The sequence below is a fragment of the Bombus flavifrons genome, chromosome 10 (assembly GCF_040668555.2).
Source record: "Bombus flavifrons isolate JBK064 chromosome 10, iyBomFlav1_principal, whole genome shotgun sequence".
Lineage (NCBI taxonomy): Eukaryota > Metazoa > Arthropoda > Insecta > Hymenoptera > Apidae > Bombus > Bombus flavifrons.
The window spans coordinates 7,206,421-7,231,087 of record NC_138451.1 but is presented as its reverse complement, the minus strand read 5'-3'; the positions used below and the strand labels follow the sequence as shown (position 1 = coordinate 7,231,087).

Here is a 24,667-nt window from a genome sequence, read left to right as displayed (position 1 = left end):
TGTACAAAGAAATTGTATTTATAGGATCCAAATTGAATCAGGCCACCGTTGAATCGGAGCTGTTTAAATATAATACCACGAGAAAGCTAACTCTGATCTTTTTAACGCCGCCTTCGGACCAGCGCGATCGATCACGGTCAATTTTGTCCTTTGTTTAAATTTCATTCCTACCGTTTCAATCAGGGAATTATTTCCAGCCACTTCGACCCTTCTCCATTTATTCGATCCCGTTGAGGATTTCAAATAAAAGAAAATTCCTTTTAGTCTATGTATCTCCATAGCAATCTCAGAAAATTCGATCGTACGACGTTCAACGGTGTATATTGAAAGTATTTTAAGGAGACATGTTAAGCTGCTCGTGTTAAAATAGACGGGATCAGGGTGACTTGTGTAAATGCTGGGACTCCTGGAGTTATCTCAGGCTGAGACCCCCCCTAGTAACGTTCATATGAATTTAAAGTCGCTGCGAGATAACTGCAAGAGTAGAATAATTGAAACTTTGCTTGGACAACGTTATATAAAAGATTATGCATTTTATAAAAACAGATCTACAATGTAAAAGCTATTTATTTTATATTTTACAATACCATTAATATTGCACTGTTCCGAATTCTATATCTCAAATGAATACTATACCTTAACTAAATGTCAAGAAAAATATATTCTTTCAATTTTATGTTTTAATACGTTAAGATATGGTTTTCACTTCAATTTTTCTATATTTCGATAAAAACATATCCTTCGCGTTTAAGGATCGAGAGAATCAAGCAAGTGGTACGGGAAATACAAACATGGTTAAACAATATTCCACCTTTCACCAGGTAAACGTGCTAAACAAGGCAGATATTCTTTGAAATTCTATGGAATCATCTAGTTTGTACACCCGTTATATACAGGATAGAGCCGTGCAACACACAAGCTACGTCCGGCTGCCAGTGACAATACTGTATATTGCTTTTCCCCAGCGAGCCGCTAGGATGGACGATTTCCACGACGATTTGCAAGAGGAGTCATTAGGACGGCCATCAATCAAGCACCAAAACGGTGAGTGCTACGATCCGCACGAACCACGATATGGCACGAAACAATGCAAATTCATCCATCCCATTTGTTAAACGCAGACGTGATCAAGGTCAGCGAGAAATTGCGCTTCTGCGTGCAAATTAATCATTATGCTTCGATCTCGTGAAAGAAAACAAGAGTTTCTTGCGACGAAAGTGAATTTACTTCGATCCTGTTTGATATTGGGTGTTCGACATTGCAAGAAGCTGATATTTGATTATCATTTTTTGCACATTTTTGTTTATTTCAGAAAATACAAGTTCCCAATTATTAATATAATGCTTTTCAATATAACGACTATTCCTTGCGAAACATTTACTTGGAGAAGTCTATTTCGCTTGGCACATGTGGTTCGTATTTTAAAAAGAAACTGTTCCACTTAGAAATGTGTAAAATAGTTCTCGCTGTATGAAATAGTTTTCGAGACGCATAAAAATGTGCTGTTCTCAAAAGTTTGGAATTATTTCCATTAAAAAAGAACAGCTATATCGTTATTTACATCATTACTGATAAAAGCGAGCGATCCATTTAAATAAGAATAAACCAGTTCTCATTTGGAAAAGTGATTACAGCAATTAAAAAGATAAAATAACCTTAGTTTAATCTCCTTATTATACGCCAATTTCGGATCAATTATAATATGTCGAACTTTTTAACGAACCGAGTGAGAAATTCCTCCATGTACAAGCAAACATAAATTAAAATTGTTGCGGAAACACTTGCACAGGTTCGAGTAAATTTGCAACTTTTACGAACGAAGAAATCGAAAAAGAATGTACGAATCTGATTTTTATTTCCTCGGCTTCGTACATACCTTATACAGGGTTTTCTAAATCGCCTCGTGCATTCTATATATGTATGTATGTTTTTCATATTCGAATGAAACTCGAAGCTGCACGAGTTGAGAAACTAAAATGGATCGTGCCAACATTTGCTCCTTTGGATATGTAACTTATGGTTCGTAAAGGCTGAAACTCGCTTCACGTATTCCGTACACGTTACTCAAGTTCAAGTGAATCTCAAAGTTCATTTCTCACGACTGCTAGTTCTATAACGTCCCTATTCAATTCGATTCTCTGAACTCAATACTCTTAGACTTACGGCTAGTCATCATTTAATAAGCTTGATCTACTTCGTATATCTATTACGTAGATCCAATACATACGTAGGCAGTATTTTTTTCCCAGAAGAAACATAAGCAACCACTTTCTCAGACGTATTAGAATATGCGAGTAACGTTACCACCTACACCTCAATGGGCATTAAATTCAAAGATATACCGATGTTCATTGTCAATAAAAATAAAGTTTCGTCATTTTTTCAATTACGTATAATCGATGGGAAAATTCACAAGCCCTGTCAAATTTTAGAAAACACAAACAGCAGAACAACTAAGTTTTAAATCAACGATAAAAGTTTTAAATTTAATGATAAACAAATGAAATTACGACGAAGCAGGTTCGTTATGATCTTTGCTTGATACCTTGAACGTTGTTCTAAAATTTTATAGTCTGATATTCCTAAGGAATAAAAAGAGTCGTTGAATAAATTAGTGGCGTCAGATCCATTATAAAGTAACCGTAGCATAACTTCATCTCGATTCACACCTTTTTCTAGGTCGTTCATGTTTCTTTCTTTCTCAACTAGGTTCGATATGTTACCAAAGAGATAATGATCAGGAAAACGTTTCGTAATTTCACTACGAAACGAATCCAGCTTTCGTTGTTTATCTCGATTTATGAATTTATTATGGGACCACGACGGGGCAAGGTAATTATTATGCAAATGGATAGAATAAGCGACAAAATAGGGTATTATTAACGCGATGTGCGATTTTACAGCCTTACCAACGCTGGTTACGCTAAAAATATATCGTTATAAAGATTCTGCGATCGGTGTACTCCTTTTTTATGTTATTTATAATAAACATTACTGCTACGCTTTATAAATATGCATATATCGTTTTTATATTATTATAATCTTTATTAATTCTCAAGCTTAACATTAAAAATTGTGACATATAACAAATAAAATCGTACCTCGATTGATAGAAGAGTACCTCTCGTATCGAGAGGTGATTTTATAGTAAAAATACTGCGCAACGAGAATTCGATAAAAGTACCGATAGATTTTCCATTTCTTCATTTTGTTATCACAACGTCGAGTCCCGATAATCCACGTTCGTTTAATTCTGTTGTTACGTGATGTAAAGCATTAAATACTCTAATATTAGGTAACATATGTCGTTGCGAATTAATGATATTACTTGAGGCTTGAGAATTTTGACGAATAACTTTATTCACGAACCTCGATGCCAAAGATCGAGGATAATGAAATGTTCTCGTTATTCCGAAACATCAATAGAGAAAGATACAAAACGATCGCCAAATGTTATTTTCTGAATACATGAACAAAAATGTTTATCGCGTAAAATTGTTATAACGCGAAATAATACTAAATACCCTGAAGTGATCTAATCAAAATTACTGGAATTACTTAATCTAATCTCAACTACTATATGCACTGAGTGATAAAAATTGAACAATTTCATTCGCTAAATTCGAAAATAAAGAGCGATAAAGAAAAAAAAACAAAGCTTCGTACCATTACTATTCCCAAAGCATAGGCAGTGAAAAGATTAAAAGAAGCGCAACGATCGCGGAATTTTATCGAAATCGATGAGCCGGTAAGAATGTATTACGATTGGGAGGCACGAAAAGGCTCCATTAAGCTCGACAGGCCGAAGACAAAGTGAAAGAATCCGTGCTGTGTACTTGGCTCGTTATAATGTAATTAAGCCCCGTTTCACTTTCACCTCGCAAGTTCGAACCCTGTTACAGCAACTTTGTGAACTAGCATAAAAGCCGTACAAAAGCGTGGCTAATTAAGAGCACCGTTGCTCTTGTGTCTTTTTTCGGCGAATTATACGTTCAAGGATCTTGCTATTCGGCCTCGTGGTGTAGTCGGAATTCTCTGTTGCATCAATTAGTCTCTGGTGACCTGTTTCTGTGATCAGAATCGTGTAAATGGAATTGTCAGAAAGCTTCTCATTCATGTTTTAAGCTATAATTTAAACTTAATTAGAATTAAGGTGTAATCGAACGTAAATTGCTATAATAAAGACGAGAATGAAATTTTCTTCGACAGTTGTGATAATATCGGCGAGGAAAGATTTCTAATCCTAATCCGATGCTGACATTCTGATTCTCAATAAAAATAATGAAATAAAATTTCTTATTTAAGAAAAGAAGATGAAACAACGTAATATCGTTTATTCGAAAAAATATTTTTAATGTTTTTTTACCTTTAAAAACGATTCAAACGAAACAAAAGTCCATCAAACTTTGATCTTCGTAAACAATATTCAAATTTTTAATAGCAATGAACAGTTACGACATAAATTATCGCGGGCGTATTTACTCCGGAAACAGAAATACCATGAAAATTTATAAGCTTCGACTATGACCTATTCATTATTTGATACCACAATCGTTTCTAGTGTCCTATGTTTTACATTAAATTCGAATCTAAATTTTCCGCTAAAAACTTCGTTCTTTCTACTTGAATTAATATAAATTAATGCGTGTATTTACGTTACAAAGCGTATCTCGCGTATACACGTTTGTAACAAATCCATTATTAACTTTAATTTCAGTTGCTAAATATATTAAATATATTACAGTAAATACAGTAATGATACTCTCATTGCCATTCTTATTTATTAAACATATTACAATTTATCCAATTTATAGAGATCGATTGCGTGTATAACATTAAGCAGGTTGAGTTAACATCAACTATAAATAAATGCTCACACACGATTAGAACCTCGGTTACGTACGAGACCGTAAAAGGAAAAGAACGCGCGAAGAATGATTAATGTTTGCACGTTTAGAATTTAGATAAATCATCCTTCCACTGTGTCATTTCTCGAAGATCATCATCTTCCCCTGCCATCTATAAATCCTTCGACCTTTATACAACGATCGTACAACTCATCAACGGAAACTCGCGGCTAGCAACCAAGAATTAAAATCATCTAGCTTTTCGCATGAATTCCACGTTTCAACGACGAAGGCAATCAACGTATCATGATACTTCCAATAAAAAGGTCCGCAAAAAGAAACATCTAAACAAAAACAGAGAGACGAAACTCCAACGTCGTCGCATTAATGCATCGAGACCGACATTATGTTAATGACCCGGCTTCATTTTCATTCTTAAATACTCCATAAGTAGCGCTCGAACAGGAAACAAGAAGGAAAACGAAAAAATCCAGCGTGAAAACACGACGAAAAAGAAAATATATTTATTACTTGGAACGTGGTAGAAAGTAAAGTCACTGGGCTGCGGAATAGGGTGCCATTTGCGACTCCATCGGGAAATAAAATTCCCTTTTTCGTTCTCTGGCCATGATAATACACAGAGATACCTTTTTTATTTTTACTTGTAAAAGCCTTACTTGAAAATCTGCTACGCACCTTTATGCGAATTAATATTTTTATAAACACTATTAAACAGATGGAATCTAAGCAGAAATCTGTTTCATCTATGAAATGTTATAACGAGTACTCTACCTTCGATATTTCATATATATATATTCACGTTTTATATGTATCCTGTGTACCTGAAATGCATAAAAATCCGCGATCTACTCATTTAACGCACGCCAAATATTCGAACAAATTTATTTCATAGAAAATAACGTTTCGTTTCAATGTCCATTGATATTGGATCGGAGACAGAGATACGCAACAGATCACAGACTAAGTTACTTAATTTTCAAATAATTGAATAATTTTCCAATATGACAATTCATTTCGTTTATTTACGTGCAATCATTCTGACACGTTATTCGCGGTGAAATAACGAAATCGAGGAATACCGAGCGGAGGAACCACGGAGATGATTTCGGAGCTTCCCCTCGAGCACATCAGCGCGACACATATCGATCGAAGCGGCAAATTTACGGCCGGCTCGTATCTGGCGACGATTCGATGCGGGTGTTAAATGTTAATGGCCGTAGTCTGACGCGGTTTCGTGAACGTCGACGATTTTATTCCGACCATCGGTAACACGGATGATTCTACGAAACGAGATGGGATCGTGGATGATTTTACTTCTATAGTTCTATAGTAGGACGATCGATGAAACCATCGAGAACTTTGTTACATTGCAATTTTTGGACACCTTTGAAATTTTTGTTCGTATCAAGAGGATGTAATGTGGAAATTTGTAAGTTCGATAGATTCAGAAAGGTTTAAAATTATGTAGAATATTGAAAATCCACCGTTAATTTTATACGAGAGTAATACAATATTAAGCAAGAGAAACAAATTAGATATAATTTGACGTTGCATCATTCAGGAAATTATCCAGGATATTATAAATTTACATCAATGATTCTCTGTTAAAGATGATTATAGTCGTTTCAACATTCAAAATAGATAAATGGGATAAAACCTAATACATTCATAATAAAAGGTATAGAATAATTAAACGTGATTGTAAATGTTTAATTCATTCTAAACGAATGAATTTTATATAACCGCATCTATGTAATCTATAAATCTGTTCTATCGTGGTAAAGTTACAATATCGAGTTAGAAAAACACTTGTAATTAATTTTACTCCAATTTCCACATCATTATCATCTATACAATTCTAATCTTCTTACAAAAAACGTATAAAAGTACAAAAACATGTATGATAACTATCGACAGACGACAAGACGTAAGAGCAGGTGTTAAACTTTACGTAAAATAAGCCGAAGTATAAACGTTTGAAAACAACGAAATTCGCGAAAATTGCGAGAGAAATCGCAAGCAATTCTTGTGCTTGCAGCCGCTGTTACGGCAAACAGGTTGTAACACCTTTCCCGTTTCCGAGTGCGCGAAAAATTTTCGGGTTTTCGCGAAATGAGGTAATTTTAATTTGCAGGAATGAAGTCCTCGTGTTACGTTTTTAGTCGCGCTATCTCGTATTTCGTTCTACTAAAAGCTGAATACTGAAATTTAAAAAAAAAGAAGAAAAAAGAAAATTGATGCAAAAGAATAAAAGAAAGGAACGAACTTCATAACGAACAAATTTTTAACAAGTTCGTTATGATTTAGAAAGAAAAAAAAATGATACGAGTGTTTTAATGACGAAACAGCTTAAACCGTAACACTTACGTCATGAATATCGAAGGAAATACAATTACGAAAGATGTTCGTCGTTTAAGATGGGACGGAAAATAGTAAACGCAGCGTACTTTTCAATTAGTTGTTATCGTTACACGAAAGATTGTTATAAATTATTATTTCGATCGAATAACAGATAATGAGCGCGAGACGATAAGATCCGAAGATAAGGATACAATGGCAAATCTACCGGATTTTAAAATCGAGAACTAAAGGAACAGATAACGATCGAAGGAGGAACGTAAAATCGCCATCTAAATGTTGTAAAAATAGACTAATCGCTATGAGAGAAAACGAGAGTTTCGCTATTCGAAAATTCCTTCACCCAAACGTTCGTTGCTGGCCATTAATTCATATACTGAAGGTTCTACCACATTTCATCATCATCCGGTGAAGGATAAATCTACCTGAACTCCTTGAATCTTTCAAAATCTCCTCGTCCTAACTCGTGGAAGACGTAACGTCTGAAATATCCGCCACATTCCAGAAAATAGTAACCTACGCCAGAAGCGTATTTTCATAAACTAATGCAAAATTGCAACACGATCGAACGAGGAGAAAATTGCATTGCACAACGTCCTCGTCACCAGGTACCTTTGTAATCCCAGACAATGCTATTTCCTCGAAATATTTCGCGTTAATTAAAGTCTTGTCCACGTCGAAGATAATGGACGCGAAACGTTGGAAAAGATAAAAATAAAAAAAGAGGTGCGGGTCCAAGGCATTCGATTTAAGCCAAGTGGTTGGCGTTATACAAGCTTCCTTTATTTATTCTCTTTCCTCCGCTTTTTTCCTTCCAGACAAGCTTATCTCGCCTTTAATGTCTCGATACGATCTTCACTTTTAACTTTTTCCATGTTTCTTTGCTTTTTTCTTCCTGTTTTTTCTTTTTTTTTTTTGTTTCCTTCTGATGGCTTATTTATTTCTTCTCTCGCCAATAATCGCTGATTTTGCGAACGAATATCGATCGATTGAATTTATGAATAATTGTTGGAATAGTTGATCGTAATTTATAACGAATAGGGAATGGGGATAATTTTGTAAGATTTCCTCATTTACGATCGATATTCCGTAGATTTTTATATTCACGACAGCAACTAGATGAACAGGGAATACTTTAACGTGGAAAGTTTTCTTGTTACTCTGTTCGATGCCTTTGTACGTGAATAAGACCTGCATGTTTCTTCGGTTGTTATAAACTTCTAAGCTCATATTCCTTTCTTTACATCATACTTTTATGCTTGCTGTGCATTGTACTCTTTAAAATATTATACAAATACTTGTAGACTTTAATGCATATTTTAAATTAAATTTAGCTGTTCTCCGTTAAAAAATAAGTCAACAAAATAAATCAATCGTACACAAGATTTTTGTACGATTTTATATACAACTCTCTTTGATAGTTTATTCTTAGATTCAAGCTTTATTTAATAATTTTGTAGACGATGATACAACTTGAAGACACATTTCGAGTTAATTACTATTTTTGTTAAGAAAACGCTAAATCTTGACTAGTACTTCTACACTAACCCATTTTCCAGATGAACTTCTCTAAGGTAATAAATGTTCTGTAAAATATACAAATATATAATATCTCCAACATAATTCTAACATTCCCTAGAAAGAAATTTCCATTTCTGAATGTCTTTATATGCACCCCTTATTAACTCTCTGTTCTTGAAATGTTAGGTAGAAGGAAATGTTAAGAGATAACTCGACTGCGATTGCAATCTACATCAAAGAAAAAAGAAAACAACTCCTCAAATTCAACAAGTAATTGCAAAAGTATTACTAAACCATAACAGTGGTTTTGTAATGAAAAATCCAAAGAATACAGAAAACTTCATAACAATATTGTCATTCGCTCCTTTCATTGAAACTAATTTTATCCAAACTATAATTTTAAACAGAAATTGAAGAGATTGCTTCAGCAAAGAGAAAATATTTAAATTGTATTTATCGGAGGCGAAAAAAGATATATGTTTCATATTCAAATATACAAAATGTTGTTACTATAAGTATTAATTGATCATTAATTTATACCACGTTGCAAAAAGTGATTTGATTTTGATTGATATTGAGTTTGTTTCTGTTGGTTTACTCGAATCATTGGAAAGTGGAATTGTCTCCTTATTACAACAGCTCTTCCAAATAATTGCTGGAATATTTCCATGCTTTTTTAATTTTTGCAAAATATTATATTCTATTTGCTCGCTTTTCTCTGACAATATTATCCCAGTCATTCACATCGTTGAACATTCTTTAGCCCATGAAATTCATTTTAGTTTAATCATTCTAAAAGATTTAGTAAACGCGGATCACCGATGACCACCGTAGCGGACAACGTGTTAACAACACTGAACATCTTTCGTAAGAAAATACATAATACTAAAACGTAACTTTTCAAATGTCGGAGATCACACTGTCACCGACCGAAGATGCAACTCACTGCTTTATTAAATACAATTTGTTCCGTTAAAAATGAGCCTGATACCCAGGCAGACGCGTACGCGATATTTCGAATTTCGTGACAGGATCCATCGACCGGGGCAGGAACATGTTATTAGCGTCGCGATGATACACTTACGTAATGGAAAAAGCGTCGGAACGCGGACAGCGTGGTTCCTTTTTATTATGCTCTGTGCTCTGGCTAATGTATACGCTATACATGCGCGGTCATCATCGATCACACACGCAACTTCACCGCAAAAATGTAAATTTTCTCGACCACGAGAGGAGCTTTTTGAAAAGACGCAACAGAGCCGAGCCAAAATTCCAATAAGAAACACTGGACGCGTAACAAGGCTGGGCGAAAAGGGGAAAGACTGGTGTTTCGGATCGATTGGAAATTGTACTGATGTTCGTCCGCTCGCGTGTTGTTTATTTTTTACTTCGATGTTTTAAAAATCGAAGAGTTGAAAATGATAAACGAAGTAAGCAAGTGCGAGGAAAATAAAAAATTATTTTATTTCTTGATGATAACATGTTTAAATCATTTTGAAATAATTAATGGTAAAAAAAGAAGTTCCTTTTTCTCTGTGCCTCAGCATACTTGTTATTCTTTCTTAATCCGATACTCTCATCTTTTCCAGCAATTTTCTAATCCTAAAAGAGAGAATTGAATATACTGTAATTTAGTAGCGACAATCTCAAAATCACAGCCAACTATCTTATTATCTTGAAGATCAATAAATTCATGAAAAGAAATGGAAACTTGGTCGTAAATTGCTATTATCAAGATATTTAAGATTTGGGACAAAGTTCTTTTTTATTCTAAACATGAAAATTGTTACATGCAATTTCTCACATAGCTCTTTATTAAATTATAATATTAATTATATATAATTCGAGCTGATTGAATTAAATAAATGACATTGTACAACAAATTAATGATTAATGATACATCTAGTATCGATTATAGGGTACGACACGGTCGGACGAAAGACACCTTCGAGCAGTTTAAAATCGGTTTCGTGTCAAGCTGAATTTTCACCGCCATAGAGTGAAATCAGCAATGACTGTATGGACAAGGCAGCGTTCGTCGAGTATGACTCACGATTTCATAGCCTTTTTCAATAATAATATCAACCTCGTGGACGAAATAAAGCAGTTTACTGTGACACGCGTACAACACCAAACGAGCATTCGAGAAAGTTAAAATATATAGTGACTATAACCAATATATATAACGACTATAATCAACGTTTCCTTGTCCCTTTGAGACAACAGATGAAATTTATTTCAGTATTCTACATTTGGGGAATGTGTTTAAGAAAGTTATGTTAAAGATAATTAGCGTTATAAGCGTTTTTATTGAAGCGTAAATAATTAAATACAAAATTTAAATTTTGTTTTCGTATTTTGGATACCTAAATGATTAGTAGAAATTTGTAAAATATAGTTTTTTATCGAATTCCATAAAATACAATGATATATAATAACTGAATTTCATTAAATTGAAGATTGACGATTGAAGTGACACATGTGACCTCATTATTGCTATACCGTAATTCATAAATTTAAACATGTGAAAGTTGTAAGATTCATTTAACACAACTTTTTAACACTTGTTACACTCATACACAGCACAAACAGTTTAATCATAATCCCTTGAATTGCTGATAAAGATATAAGGAATTTATAAATACGCGATTTCTTTTTATACCCGTAAAGATAATCTAACACAAGATTTAAATTGCAGATTTTTGTGGTTAAATGCAACATTACGTTACAACATTACTGCTCCATACCTAGTGTTATCCCACTTTAATAACTTTCTATTGCCATGAGCACTGTGATTGCAATCTGCTTAATACCAAAGACACCTGAACGGGGTAAGAACTTCAGAATTTACGATGAAAGACCGTAAAACATAGTAAAGCAATCTCATACAAAACTTTAGCCCAAACGTTTCTATTCTACATGTAAAATCATAATACAAACTTTACAAAACCAGTTTCTGTCTTTATCTATCGGTATACCGTACTGTTGCAAGTAGAACAATTACCATCTTCTTGTTAATTAACTCACTAGTAACGTGTAAAAAACACTCCCTATTGTGTTATACTTCCCATATGTAACAAAGCCTTATAATTCTTCACAAATCCCTGTGGAAGATCAAAGCTAATACAACATTTTTAAATAATAGATATTATATTGTATCCCTATACCTAGCAACTTCCTTATACAAAATAAGCTTCAGTAAAGAGTTAAAAAATAATATCGTATTACACTGTATATACCTAAAATAATATATAAATATCAGAGTATCATAATACAGTTAGTTTGAGCAATGTCATTAGTACTATAGAACAAGCAATATGACACTTCCATACACAATTTAATTGTAATTCCATCAACGATGAAGCACAGTGAGGAAAACAAAGATGAGATAAAACAAATCCGACTTATCTCAATAAAATAAATAAAATTTTAATAAAACGATGATGCCATCGTGATCGTAAAACTTTTCCCAGCGACGGCGACGCGACGGTGACTTTTTGCGGAGGGCGTAAGTCACGTCACGAGACACGAGTCATCGTGAAACTACTTCCGTTTGCGGAATGAAAGCCGCTTTGCAAGAAGACTTACGATATGCAGAGCACGTAACCGGCAACGACCAACGGCTACTACCCCCTGTTTCACGGTCGAGAAATCTTTAAGATCATGAAAATTTACTTTTTCAACCCCGTGGCTGTATAATCGTGTTTTCGTGCAGAGAAGTCCATCGGCCGAGCAGAAGTGGCAGCGTTTTACTAAGCAAATCGCGTCTGAGTCACTTTAAAACATGTTCGATGATTCCGAGGAACAAGTTCATCGCTAACGCACAAAATTAAATGGAAAGATAGACTAAACATTGATTTGATTCTTGTTAGATAAAGTTGAGTCTTTAAAATGAAAAGACTGTGATCTCAGTAATAAGATTTGTCTGATATGAATTGTTAACCCCTGATCTTATATTTTACACGTTTACACGTGGCTGTACAGTTTCATTTTCTCCAAATCGCTCAATCTTATGTAGGTACATGATTAGTGTACAAAACTGCTGCAAGAATAAATGACTTACTTCCGAAGTTGATTATCGTAAAAGGATGGTACAAACAATTGTAAATTCCATTTCATCATTACTTTTCTCTACTTTTCAATTTATGGAATGGATCAGTGTGGTTCCTAACCAGCTGCTCATATGAAATCTACATTCAGTAAACCAGTCTCATAGTCTGGAATTAAAATTAGAGTCAACATTAAGCTTGGATACAAGTATAGTCTACCTGGTCGTGTAATCCACGCCACAAGTGCAATTCAAAATTTTAAGGCAAGGGGTAAACCAACGTTTGTGTGGCACGTAAATTTCGTAGTGAGCGATTGTCGTGCAACAGCGACGGTTAGCATGCAAGTTTCCAATGCTCAGTCCGTCGCTCGCCGACGGTCAGAAATGCGGGTAGCCTTTAATTGTAGCTTCAATATTAATTTCGTCAATCGGGACCGTTTCGTGATCACTACATACGTTCTTATCGAATACGTTTTCACCACGCGCACTGATATACACACACATGTAAGAACACACATATAAGTACACAAACACGAAGTTACATAGTCTCACAATAGAGCACGATATATATATATATATATATATATATATATATATATATATACACATATACACACACATATACACATAACAAACAATATCGCGATGACTACGAGACGTTGGCTGAGAGCAACAACGGCAGCATGACATGCTTGCTAGTGGCTTCCTTCGACCGACGATCGGTCAAAACAAATTCGCACCACGATACAATATCGGTTGGTGTGAATGATTAGAACAGGGGCTGATTCTGAGATTCAAATGAACGAATCGTCGTACAGGATGAAAGCACAGGAAGAGAGAAAGAATGGAAAGTAAGCGATAAAGGGAAAGAAAGAAAGAGAGATAGAGAAAGGAAGGAAGAAGAGCTCTGGAGGTACGATGAGAGCTCTCGTAGCAGGTACGCTTACCTCTTGGTGGCGTCGAGCAAGGCGCCCTGGAAGCACTTGGCACCGTGAACGAAGGACACGACGATGATGTCCGGTAGCGCGGACTCGACGGTCACGAGGATCTTGTCGCCCCTGGCGAGCGTGAGCGCGGACAGGGCCACCGTGTCCGCCGCCATCTTGGCTCGTTAGAATTATTGCTCCTCGCCGTGTCGAGACCCGTCGTCTCTCTCTCAACGGATGACGTGAGGAGCGGCTGGGGCTGCCTCACTCTCCTCCGTGTATACGGAGGCCATGGGCTCTGCGAGGCATGCTTGGGGTGGGGGAGACAGGAGGGCAGTCTCGGCCTGCTTGCTTGCTCGCTTGCTCGCTTGTTCGCTCGCTTGCTTTCCTAGCAGCCACCACCGCCAGCCGCGCCGCATTTCACGTTTGTGCACAGCTGGGCACTCGTTCCCCATTGCGCATGCGCCGCTCGCTACCCCCACCAAGCCGGCGCAACATCGTAACGCCATGCTAGGAACCCTCGACTCTTCATCAAATTAGAAATATTCCTTGAACTTATTTTTTTATTGAATATTCGGAGATATTAATAATTATTCTTAGTAACTTAGTGGAGTATATCGATACCATTATGCTTGGATAAATATTTATTAATCTGTTAATCCATGTGATATATATATACATATATATGTTGTTACTTTTTATTTGAATAAGAATAAAAAATAAAGATGGCGAAGTATTGGAAATTTGCTAATTTATTAACATTGTAATATAATCAATATAGAAATATGTAAAATTATAATAAAATTTTCAATTTTCTCCAATTTCGTAATCTTCTAAAAAAAATTAAAATGAATTGTTGAAAAACGAAAACTGAGACCGTATTTTTATAGTAATTCTAACATAGTTTTTAAAAATATTGGAAATCAATTTGGGAAACGAGGATGTAGCTAATATATCTTCATACGGTCCTGTACTATTTTGCTCCAGGACAGTAAAAGGCATCCACGGTCCCCTTCTCCTGTGATGAACAAACCCCATACAGAGGATAGTGTGTTTTAAGATCCAAAATCTCTTTTCTTGAAGCTTTATCTCTTATTTATTAATGGAACATACGTTTCCTCTTGTAATTTATCTTGTCCAGCCAGCAAAATTTTAGCCAGTTGGTTCTGAATGGAATTTTCTTTTATACATTGTATGCCCGGTATAGATACATCACTATACACACATACTTTTCGTAAGCATTCTTTCTGCATATCATGGTGGGAACAACTTGAAAGAATGAACCATTACTCCCTATAGAAACATATTCCATGTTTGAGAGCTAATTATACATACTGATAGGAATAAATTTTATAAATGTGATTATTCTGGCGTATGAATGAAATGATAGTTGAGGAATATATTTCTTAGATATTTCAATGAGAATTTATGGCTATATTCCAGTTTAATCGTTACACTTCTAAACTAACATTTATCTTGTTCTTATAAGTTGTTAAGTTGCTAAGTTTAAGCTATGACACATAATCCTTCTTAATATTTAATAAATTATATACACACATTTACTATATACATATCATGATAAAGTTACGAGAAAAATTAAAGTTTACTAGTAAATAGTAAATTGGCACAAAAAAAGATAATGATGATAGCAAAAAAGTACCTTCCTGAAGTGATTCTAGTTACTTTTTTGATACAACATTTATTTTCTTCCACCCGGTTTTGATAAAAGAAGATAAACTCTTGATGAAACAGGAAATTGAGTCATAGTTAGATCATAATTTTAGTGAAGAGTATATCAAGAGACTTTTATAAATATTGAAAACGTTAATTATATACCGTGCATTGCAAAAGATAGTAAACTGAGATTAAAGTACAGTTTTTATTTTATATGTGATAGTAGCTTAATAGTGAAAAATTGTAGAGGTACTATGAATAAGTTGACTTTAAATCAACTGGGACATTAATCTGTGAACTCTCTCGTGATAATTTTATTGATGAAAATAAAGTAAATTATACAAATGCGGCAAACAACTTTAATTCACTTTCGAATTCATTTTCGCTAACTACGTTTCTTAATTCTATTAATCACAGAGCTCATATCGGAAGTAACTAGGGCAAGGAGAAGAGAGCAGAGAAAGGCAAGCAAAAATTTAAACAAAGAAACAACTAGAAGCCAAAATTATATTGCGAATATTACGAAACAATAATTCCTGACAGTTTTAGCTACAATATGGTGACGAGAAACAAACGAGGTCGAGCTCTACTTTTCACGAGTACGGAAGTGTACAGCTTAGTCGGCCTAGTGCTCTAAGTTTTCGTGCATTGGCCACTACGACGTGGCCAAAACGGCAAAAAACGACAAAAACGGGCTGGCACGTACATAACAAAGGGAGGCAAAACGAGAAAGGCAAAGGAAAAAAGAAAAAGATAGAAAGAGAAACGACAAGCTAACACTCGCTTCCGCTCGTCGGTAAAGAAAATCACGTCAAGAACATTTCAGGAATTCGACAGGAGCGGCCGTGAACTTGATTTTGTTCGCTGACCTCCGTACTGAGCGTTGTTTAAACTTTCTCTGATCTGTCCATCTCGTAACTTTAACAAAAGAATCTTGCAATCCGATACAACAAGAACAAAACGAATAGCAATTGACGAGGACAAGGTCGAAAGCTCAGCAATGTAATTTAATAAGTTTTATCTACATCGAGCAATTCTTTATCGAATATATGTAGTAAACAGTTCGAATCGCGGCGTAATACGTAGACCAAGTCCATTTGAGCGAACCTACGTATACGTCTTCGATATTAGTTCTCTACCACTGTCAATATTATTGCGCAACTCAGAATATTGCGCGTTCCATATTGAGCGTTTAGGGCGTTCTTTAAACTGATATGGAATTAGGAAGCGTTACACCCTGATAAGTTCTTGCGAGAACAACGATCATTGTCTCCGTACAGAGATACCAAGGGAAAGATAGTAGAACCGATGCAGGAAGTTGTTGCTTCAAATAACGTCTCTTTAACGGCTTTGATATTTCGGATGGACTTTTATATGTCATTGTAGTTGTGTATATGTGTTAATTGAATATTCGTAGCTAGCGTTGTGCAGATGACACTATTTCGAGCAATGTGTTCTAGAAACCTCTTTCACATCTGGTAGATTCCAAAATTTAATTACGTCTACAAGAAACACGCTACCCACAAAAGATATGGATCTGCATGTTCTTTCATTTTGGCATTTATGAGCTTATATTAATCTTGAAACTTCCATGTTGTTAAAATATACCTAGCTAGAAAAACAAAATAGTTAACGAAATAATGAAACAGCTTTTAAGAGACATTATATTAAATGCAAAGTAATTAGTCAAATAACATTTAAAGCTAGTTGACTAAATTGAGGTAAACGATTGCAATTAACATACACATTCACGAATCATTATTTAACGTAATAAATGTGGAAACATAGTGATACTATCCGAAATTATAACATCAATTCTATCACAGTTATAACATAACTTTTACACTTTCAATATGCACGTGAATTCAAGTGCAAATTCGCAAAATTTATTCAAATATAAATTAATATTTTGAAAACATGCCCGTTTTACATAATAAACACAGTATAGAATGCAATAATATTTAAATTATATGTACATCAAGAACGATTGTATGGGCATACATATATGTATTATAATTTATAATGTACATTTATAAAGCGTTCCTCCTCTTTTGTATGTGTGTCAACGGAAATTAAATTCTGCGAAGTGCAGTTATTGCATTCAGAACAACTGAAAAAAGTAAGCTTCGATTTTATTTTTGTTGCCATATCGGCAAGCAGCCTGGAATAAATTGGCAGATGATTACGTCACCTTCGAATTCAATTGTAATATCTTATTTCTTGTTATTAATATAAAATTATTTATCGTGTCATTATTAAATAATTTGTGAAAAGCAGATTAATTAATATTATATATAACATATACATAATTGAATCTTATTTACACATTATATCCAAAAATGTCAAAATAATTTGAACATAGTCTATACCAAAATTCAGCTTAATCAAATTTTATGTAAAAATTTGATCTTATAAAGTAGCCTGTTACTTGTATTAAAACAGTAGATTCTAATGTTGAAGCAAGCAACAAAAACTAAAAAAGAAGAATTGTTAGAAATTATCGATCCTTTCAATATTCGATAAAGATAGACAGACAACGACCCATGAGGAAGAAAAGGAAGAATCATTCAAACGGAGCGAATGGTACGATGATAATAACAATAATAAAGACAGCGGTGTCCGGGAAGGGACAAGCGCAGGGGCGTAGCAAGGTAGCTGGCGCTGGCGTAGGGTACCAATCAGCTGGCGTGCGCGGTGTTACGGTAGACAGCAGAACAGAACAGGCTCTCTGGAAGTGACATACGTTTTCACGGGTAAGCGGACAAAAAATTGCCTGCCACTTATATGCGTTACATAATATGCGGTCGTGCACGTGTAGTTTGACATAGTGCGGCCGAAGGTGAAAATACACACGAACATTCGGCTATTTTGCTACGTCGTTCTTGAATGAAAATGTGCCTGTATTTAAACAGAAAGTGGGTTGTTCTTCAACTGCCAGCCTCTCTTGTCGAGAATGGTCGATAATTGACCAGAACCGAGATACCCTGCTCGAGATCATTCGAAAATGCAAACACGCAAGTATCTTGCCATGACGTCATACAAATGAAAGACGATAAAATATAGCCTGAATATGGGAGACAAAACAAACACATCCTTAGACTTGCATACTAAACTATGTATGATCAATGTACATTACACTGTACATAGTGGTTTAGGTTATGCCGTACGCCGTATACCGTATTTTCGTGGACGCAGGGCCCGCGAAGATAAGGATACGCGCATGCAAGTTCGGCTATCGAACTTTACCGACTGAAACCGGGTGTCTTACATACTTAACAATAATATATCGATTGATGGATCGAATTCGGCATTGTCTGTTAATTTTCTATCATAATTCATATGGTCTGCGTATGCCTTTTTGGAGTCTCGCTCGTACATTGAATGGTATGTTCGGTGTCACAGTGTCAAATAATCGATACATACGCCTTCTCTGTTTGCAAACGATCTTTCGAACGTTTTGCACTATATACCATTGAAGCATAAAACATTTAATATGACAACCTCGGTACGATATTAATATTCAGTGGTTTTTGTGTGCCCTTGTTATTTCGTTAGATAACACTATAGATAAAATTTGTATTTACAAAGCAACGACAAAGTGATCTTACTAATGCATTGGTTTCACTGTGTACAAATTATATCTTTCATTTTTATTATATTCGTAATATTATATTCGATATTATTTCACATATAATTTTAACTTATTTGAATTTCCTCTACCTACTTTTGCCAACATAACGAATCACTACAGATGTATTTACAAATTTGAAAATTTAAAGCATATTCTTATCAGTGAAAGAGTAAGACGATAAAATGTCTTCTAATCTCTAGACCGAATGTTTCATAAATTTAACATATTCTCAAAAACAAACAATTCGCAACCTATCCACGAAACAGTTAACTTGAAAGTACATCATTCGGTAAACAACGATTCTAGAGTTCACCGTGAATATTTCGTAAATACATAATAACAATATTTCTACATATTACACAATGTTATGGTCATTGGTAGACCTGTCTCTATACATACTATATTAACGGACTTCATCAACTTCTTCGTTTCAACCGGTCCTTTCTTCTTTTTGATATCGTTTGCTAAAATATGCTTTGAATGTCAGTTTAATAGATTGCATTTCACGTTTATTGACAAAGATTGAGATCGCAGTACCCTCAAAAATGGGGGAGGAGAAACTGGACGTCGACCAACCTCTATGGAATCTTAGCACCTTCGCAGGCAGATGGAAGCATTTCTTGTGGCAAACTGATTTCCGCACTTGTACCGTTGGTGATTCTCAGTTGCTAGCAGCAAAGAAACTATGCGAGGACTATAAGTGAGTATGAGCAATCGGTTTAGTTTTGCTTGACCACTAGCCAATCTATTGGACTATTACATAAACGTGAAACTTATAGAAAACAAATGATTTGTTATGAAAGAGTGCAAAACATTTACGTAGATTAATACACATTTTAATTTATATATTAGAAATTTGAATATATTATGTATGGTGAAGAGGGTACGACAATTAAGGACACTTCAATGCTATTTATGTTTTTCTAAGGTAATAATAATTAAACAATAAAAGTGTGTGAGTTGTAATAATAGCGAAATATGCTTCTACATATTATATTATATTGTATTACTTGCTCGTTATCAGTCGAACAAGAAGATATTAAATTATTCGATATTACTTTGTAAGAATTCTTATAAAAAATATTTTCTTGACATTAATCTTGTTTTACGATTGACAGAATGTGATTTCAAGTATGTGATACAAGAATCGCGTCTTTTCATGGCGTCTTTATCGTGCTCGAAGAAACGTTATTGCATAACGAGCGTTATCGATAAATGCAGTTTACTATGTTAAGTATTTCAAGGATAAAACGACATAATTATGTTCTAACAAAATCGTTACTTATAAATAAAAATCGCACTAACAATCATAGTTATTATAATTAAAAATATTTCACTAAGTATCTTTTATGTTTAAAATATATCCATTTTAAATTCTCATAGTATATTTATAAAAAACAGAGTCATTTTAATCTATAACTTAATTGTTCAAGAAAATAATTGGAAAAAATTAAAAGCGATTGTCATTCTATAAATATAGCATTCTATTTAAACTTTAAACATAGAGAGCTGACCTTGAAACTCCTTTCACGCCTCCGCATTCCCTTTTCTCTCCGTGGAATTTTAACAGCCTTTTTCAACCCCATATACGAGTGTGTATTTTATTTCATAGTCCAGTTTATTTGCATGAATTTTCTCAATCGTACTTCTGGTGTATAAAATAAATTAAAACATACGCTATGTAAGGAATAAAACGCAACAATAGTTTTTCAGATGCAATTCGACCATCTTTTCTTGCATGTTTTGCTCGATTTCTCTAATGAAGGATTACGATGCAGGTGGTTGACCGTACATGTAATTTATATAAGTAACCATGGCACGGATGAAAGAACGATTTTATGGGAAACGGAAGTCATAAGGATCTTGCATCGAATCAGATTTTTATTTTAATCCCGTAGCAGGTCATCGAAAGATTTACATTCTACGTATCATATTGAAAAAAAAGGAAATAAAAACCTATCGGTCACTGCAGGCATTGCAAATATTCTCCACGGCATCTTTACATTCCTTTTCTTCGTGAATTGATAGTGTCAGTTGGTCAATTGTGTAATGTATTAGCCGATTGTAAAACTAGTAAAATAATCGTTTTTGGGGAAAAGAAGACAATAAATCAAGCCTGTGTACAAAATTGTAGATTTCCAGACAAAAAATTTATCGATAATTGTACCAAAAAAGAAAATAATATTTGAACATTTTTAAAAGTGAAATACTAGGGAGGAAAATACATAGTTAGGAAAATATTTTCAATAATTTTAATCTAAATTAAGATTTCAGAAAGAATACTTCATGTGAATGTGCATATTTTCATAACTTGAAGAAATTTTTCTGTCATCTTTCTGAATCGTTCCTTAAACACGCTCTATCTAATTGTTTAAAGTGATACTATTCCTTCATTTGTATTTTTTGCAAATTTTTCGATACATGTGGCTATTATCAGAATTTTTAACATAAATTTTCACGTATCCTTATAACTCGCTGTTTTTGAGTCTACGAAAAATCAATAGTCTGTTTATCCCTTAGACTTGGGAAGGAGCCAGCTGGTACAACCCGGGAGCAAATCATCTATGCTAAGAAGCTTTACGAGTCAGCCTTTCATCCCGACACCGGTGACCTGCAGAATGTCTTCGGTAGAATGTCCTTTCAAGTGCCAGGCGGAATGCTTATCACTGGTGCTATGCTTCAGTTTTACAAGTAAATTGTCTCTTTGCATATTGTCCACCTTAAACTATGCCACTGTAAACAAGATAACATTCTCGAAACGCAAGAAATTTAAAAATTCATTCAATAGTAATTTATTTTCAAAGATAATTTTCTAAAAATGAAACAATGGGATATAGAAAAATTCTGTATTAATATGGCCCTTGAGATTAATTTTACGAAAATACTAATTAATCTTTTTTTGTAATAGATTTAATTCCAAGTAGCAGAAATATTCTTGATTTTCGATTGAAAGATATAACTATTTTGTTGACCTTGTAGAATTTATTTTATATAAGCATTTTATATGAAAAAGACTGTTCATTCACAACAATTGTTGCAGAACAACCACAGCTGTGGTTTTTTGGCAATGGGTGAACCAGTCGTTCAACGCGTTCGTTAACTATACGAACAGAAATGCCAACAGTCCTACGACCGTGTCTCAATTAGGACTGGCATACGTCAGTGCTACCTCAGCGGCCATGATAACGGCTATAGGATTCAAGTCCTTTTGGGCAAAACGGGCAAGCACCCTTATGGCGGTAAAATTTTTAATTCCTGAAAACTCAAATTAATACTTTCGTAACAAATTGGCTTCAGAATGATTCTGTGTCACAAAACTATCCTTTTAATTATTTGATTAAGTATAATATTTGAAAGTTTAACTATTTAGCGCTACGTGCCGTTCGCTGCCGTGGCAGCTGCAAATTGCGTGAATATTCCCCTGATGCGGCAGAACGAAATCACTAATGGAATCGACATCAGTGACGAGAATGGCAATAAGTTGACCAAGTCAAAAGTAGGTTGCATTCGACGTTCGTTATAGAATAAAGTGTACCACTGAAGAGAAGTAAATACATGATCCATTTCAGTTCGCCGCAGTTAAAGGTATCAGCCAAGTAGTCATCTCGAGAATTGTTATGTGTGCACCTGGCATGTGTAAGTATAAAATGTAGAGCACGAGATCAAACGCGTGCTAACTTAATGAAACATAAATTTATATGGTTCAGTGATTCTACCACCCATGATGGAAAGACTAGAAAAATATGCTTGGATGCAGAAGATCAAATTTTTGCACGCACCTATACAAGTTATGTTGGTCGGTTGTTTGTAAGTATTTTTTAAACATATATTTTTTAAATTTTAGGTTACTGTAACATTATTAGTCGACTACAGTGGTTTAAAGGTTGGACGTTTATAGAAAAAAAAATATTCATTAATATTTCAGTCTGACGTTTATGGTTCCTACGGCATGTGCGTTATTCCCTCAAAACTGGTGAGCTTTTATACATTTTATACATATATATTTTATCAAACGAACAATACAATTCTTTTACATTAAAAATCAATCAATGTTTACCACTTTTGGCACTGAATATTTATATATTGACCCAAAAATTAACATATATAAATAGTAACTAATACATATTTTGTGTAAACATACATAATTTTTATGTATACTTTGTATATATTTCATAGCTCAATTAAATCTTGTGATTTGGAACGCTGGGAGCCTGAAAATTACGAACTTTTGAAGAAGAATTGTAAAAGCAAAGATATACCCACATACTTATACTTCAACAAAGGTTTATAATTCATAGAGACTGTAGTCGTGATAAAAGATCATCAAGGACGCTCTTTTTTATTACCCTTAGGGGATAAGCGAGCTAATTAATAATGGAATTGAAATTTTCCCATAGAATAATGTCGGGAATATTTTTAGTTTTTTGCTGGTTCAGAGGGTGAAGAAAACTTGTTTCGAGGAGAACAATAAATACGACAATATTGCATTTCAAATAATTCTTGTTCTATATAGCAATACATTTTATTTGTAAATTTCATAATATACATGCTAAATCAGTGCATTTTATTATTCATCGTGTATGTTGATCGGTATCCTCTTGTGATAGGAATAACGATAGAATCGCTAACATGTAATTATCTTTTGTACACGAGACATTTCAGACAGCAATAATCTGTTTCTGCTAAACGCTCAATCATCTTGCTTTAATTAAACTAGGTAAACAAACATATGTATTTGTTAATGACTTAAATGGCGATATCATAATATTACACATTGTATTGTTAAACTTCTGTGTCATAGATCTTAAAACAACTGTCGATGTTCTATTGTTACTACCTCCTTCAATTGTTATACGTTATAAAAGAAAACGCTGCCATGTATATTTTAGTAATATTACAATAAACACTTTGGAAATTGAATTTCAATGGATTTATTTTATTTCATGATGGACTACAGTCAATTACATGGTAATATTGGAACAAACATAAAAAATAATATAATCCAGAATACATAAGTATTATATAAAAAACTATAAATTTGGCCGACAATGTGTAGTTTGAGCTTGTTGCGGCATATAACCGATGCGTTCTTGAATTTCACTTTGCGGGATTTTACCACCCCAGGGGGGAGGATTGAATGCTGCTGGTGGTCTTTCTGATTCTTTCTTAGCTTCGAGAGCTTTCCTCATCGCCTCATATTCTTGCAGATCGTCTAGTCGTAAGTCGATTCTCGTCGGACTGCGCCGTATCATTTTACGAAGGAAAAGTTCAACGCACCTTTCTTTTAGTATAAAAAGATCTTATAATACGTCGATCAATATGCAGGGAATATTGTTAATAAAGGCCAAGCGAAAGAATCCTAACTTTCTTTAATCCTTAATACTACACAATCGTCTGCAACATATTTATAAAACAATGTTTTATTTTTAAATATTCTTATTCTGCTTTAAATCCTTGATTTTTTATCAGAAGTACTTCAAATTTTTATAGATTCGAGAACAAATCCCTGCCTGGGGTTTTAATCTTATAGATATAAGATCGATTAAATTTTATATCATATGGATTTAAGAAATAACAAATCTTTTTACATATCATATATTATGTGTGCAATACATACAGAATACACTTATATCCATTATGC

At 34.2% G+C, this 24,667-nt stretch overlaps 2 protein-coding genes across 9 annotated transcripts in view; one reads left to right on the top strand and one right to left on the bottom strand.

The window, feature by feature from the left end:
• The window catches only part of LOC138184552 (PWWP domain-containing protein 2B), a 39,596-nt gene extending 25,444 nt beyond the window's left edge, over positions 1–14,152 (bottom strand). For both annotated transcript variants that reach the window (XM_069122630.1, XM_069122631.1), the window contains exon 1: positions 13,743–14,152. In XM_069122630.1, the coding sequence (XP_068978731.1) occupies positions 13,743–13,897 (155 nt within the window). In that variant the 5' untranslated portion in view covers positions 13,898–14,152. The remainder of the gene's footprint in view (positions 1–13,742) is intronic.
• A 3,862-nt stretch (positions 14,153–18,014) lies between these two features.
• Sfxn2 (sideroflexin 2) lies at positions 18,015–23,946 on the top strand. Of its 7 annotated transcripts, XM_069122047.1 has the most exons (10): positions 18,069–18,148; positions 18,308–18,409; positions 19,548–19,726; positions 21,547–21,717; positions 22,067–22,265; positions 22,397–22,522; positions 22,596–22,662; positions 22,734–22,833; positions 22,952–22,999; positions 23,203–23,946. In XM_069122047.1, the coding sequence occupies exons 3-10, from the start codon at positions 19,572–19,574 to the stop codon at positions 23,315–23,317; spliced, it is 981 nt and encodes a 326-aa protein (XP_068978148.1). In that variant the 5' UTR covers positions 18,069–18,148; positions 18,308–18,409; positions 19,548–19,571; the 3' UTR covers positions 23,318–23,946. The 7 variants fall into 7 exon arrangements, with proteins under 7 accessions (XP_068978146.1, XP_068978148.1, XP_068978145.1 ...); XM_069122045.1 differs by lacking the exon at positions 18,308–18,409 and having other exon boundaries at positions 18,015–18,148; XM_069122044.1 differs by lacking the exons at positions 18,069–18,148; positions 18,308–18,409 and adding an exon at positions 18,468–18,779.
• The last annotated feature ends 721 nt before the right edge of the window (positions 23,947–24,667 follow it).

What these genes read in the sequence shown, in the direction of transcription:
- Sfxn2 (XM_069122042.1), top strand. Translation starts at nt 19,232, where the DNA reads ATGTTTCATAAATTTAACATATTCTCAAAAACAAACAATTCGCAACCT. An exon ending in ATAAGTTGACCAAGTCAAAA is followed by an intron (nt 22,523 to 22,595) that starts GTAGGTTGCATT and finishes GATCCATTTCAG; the next exon opens with TTCGCCGCAGTTAAAGGTAT. An exon ending in GCGTTATTCCCTCAAAACTG is followed by an intron (nt 23,000 to 23,202) that starts GTGAGCTTTTAT and finishes TATATTTCATAG; the next exon opens with CTCAATTAAATCTTGTGATT.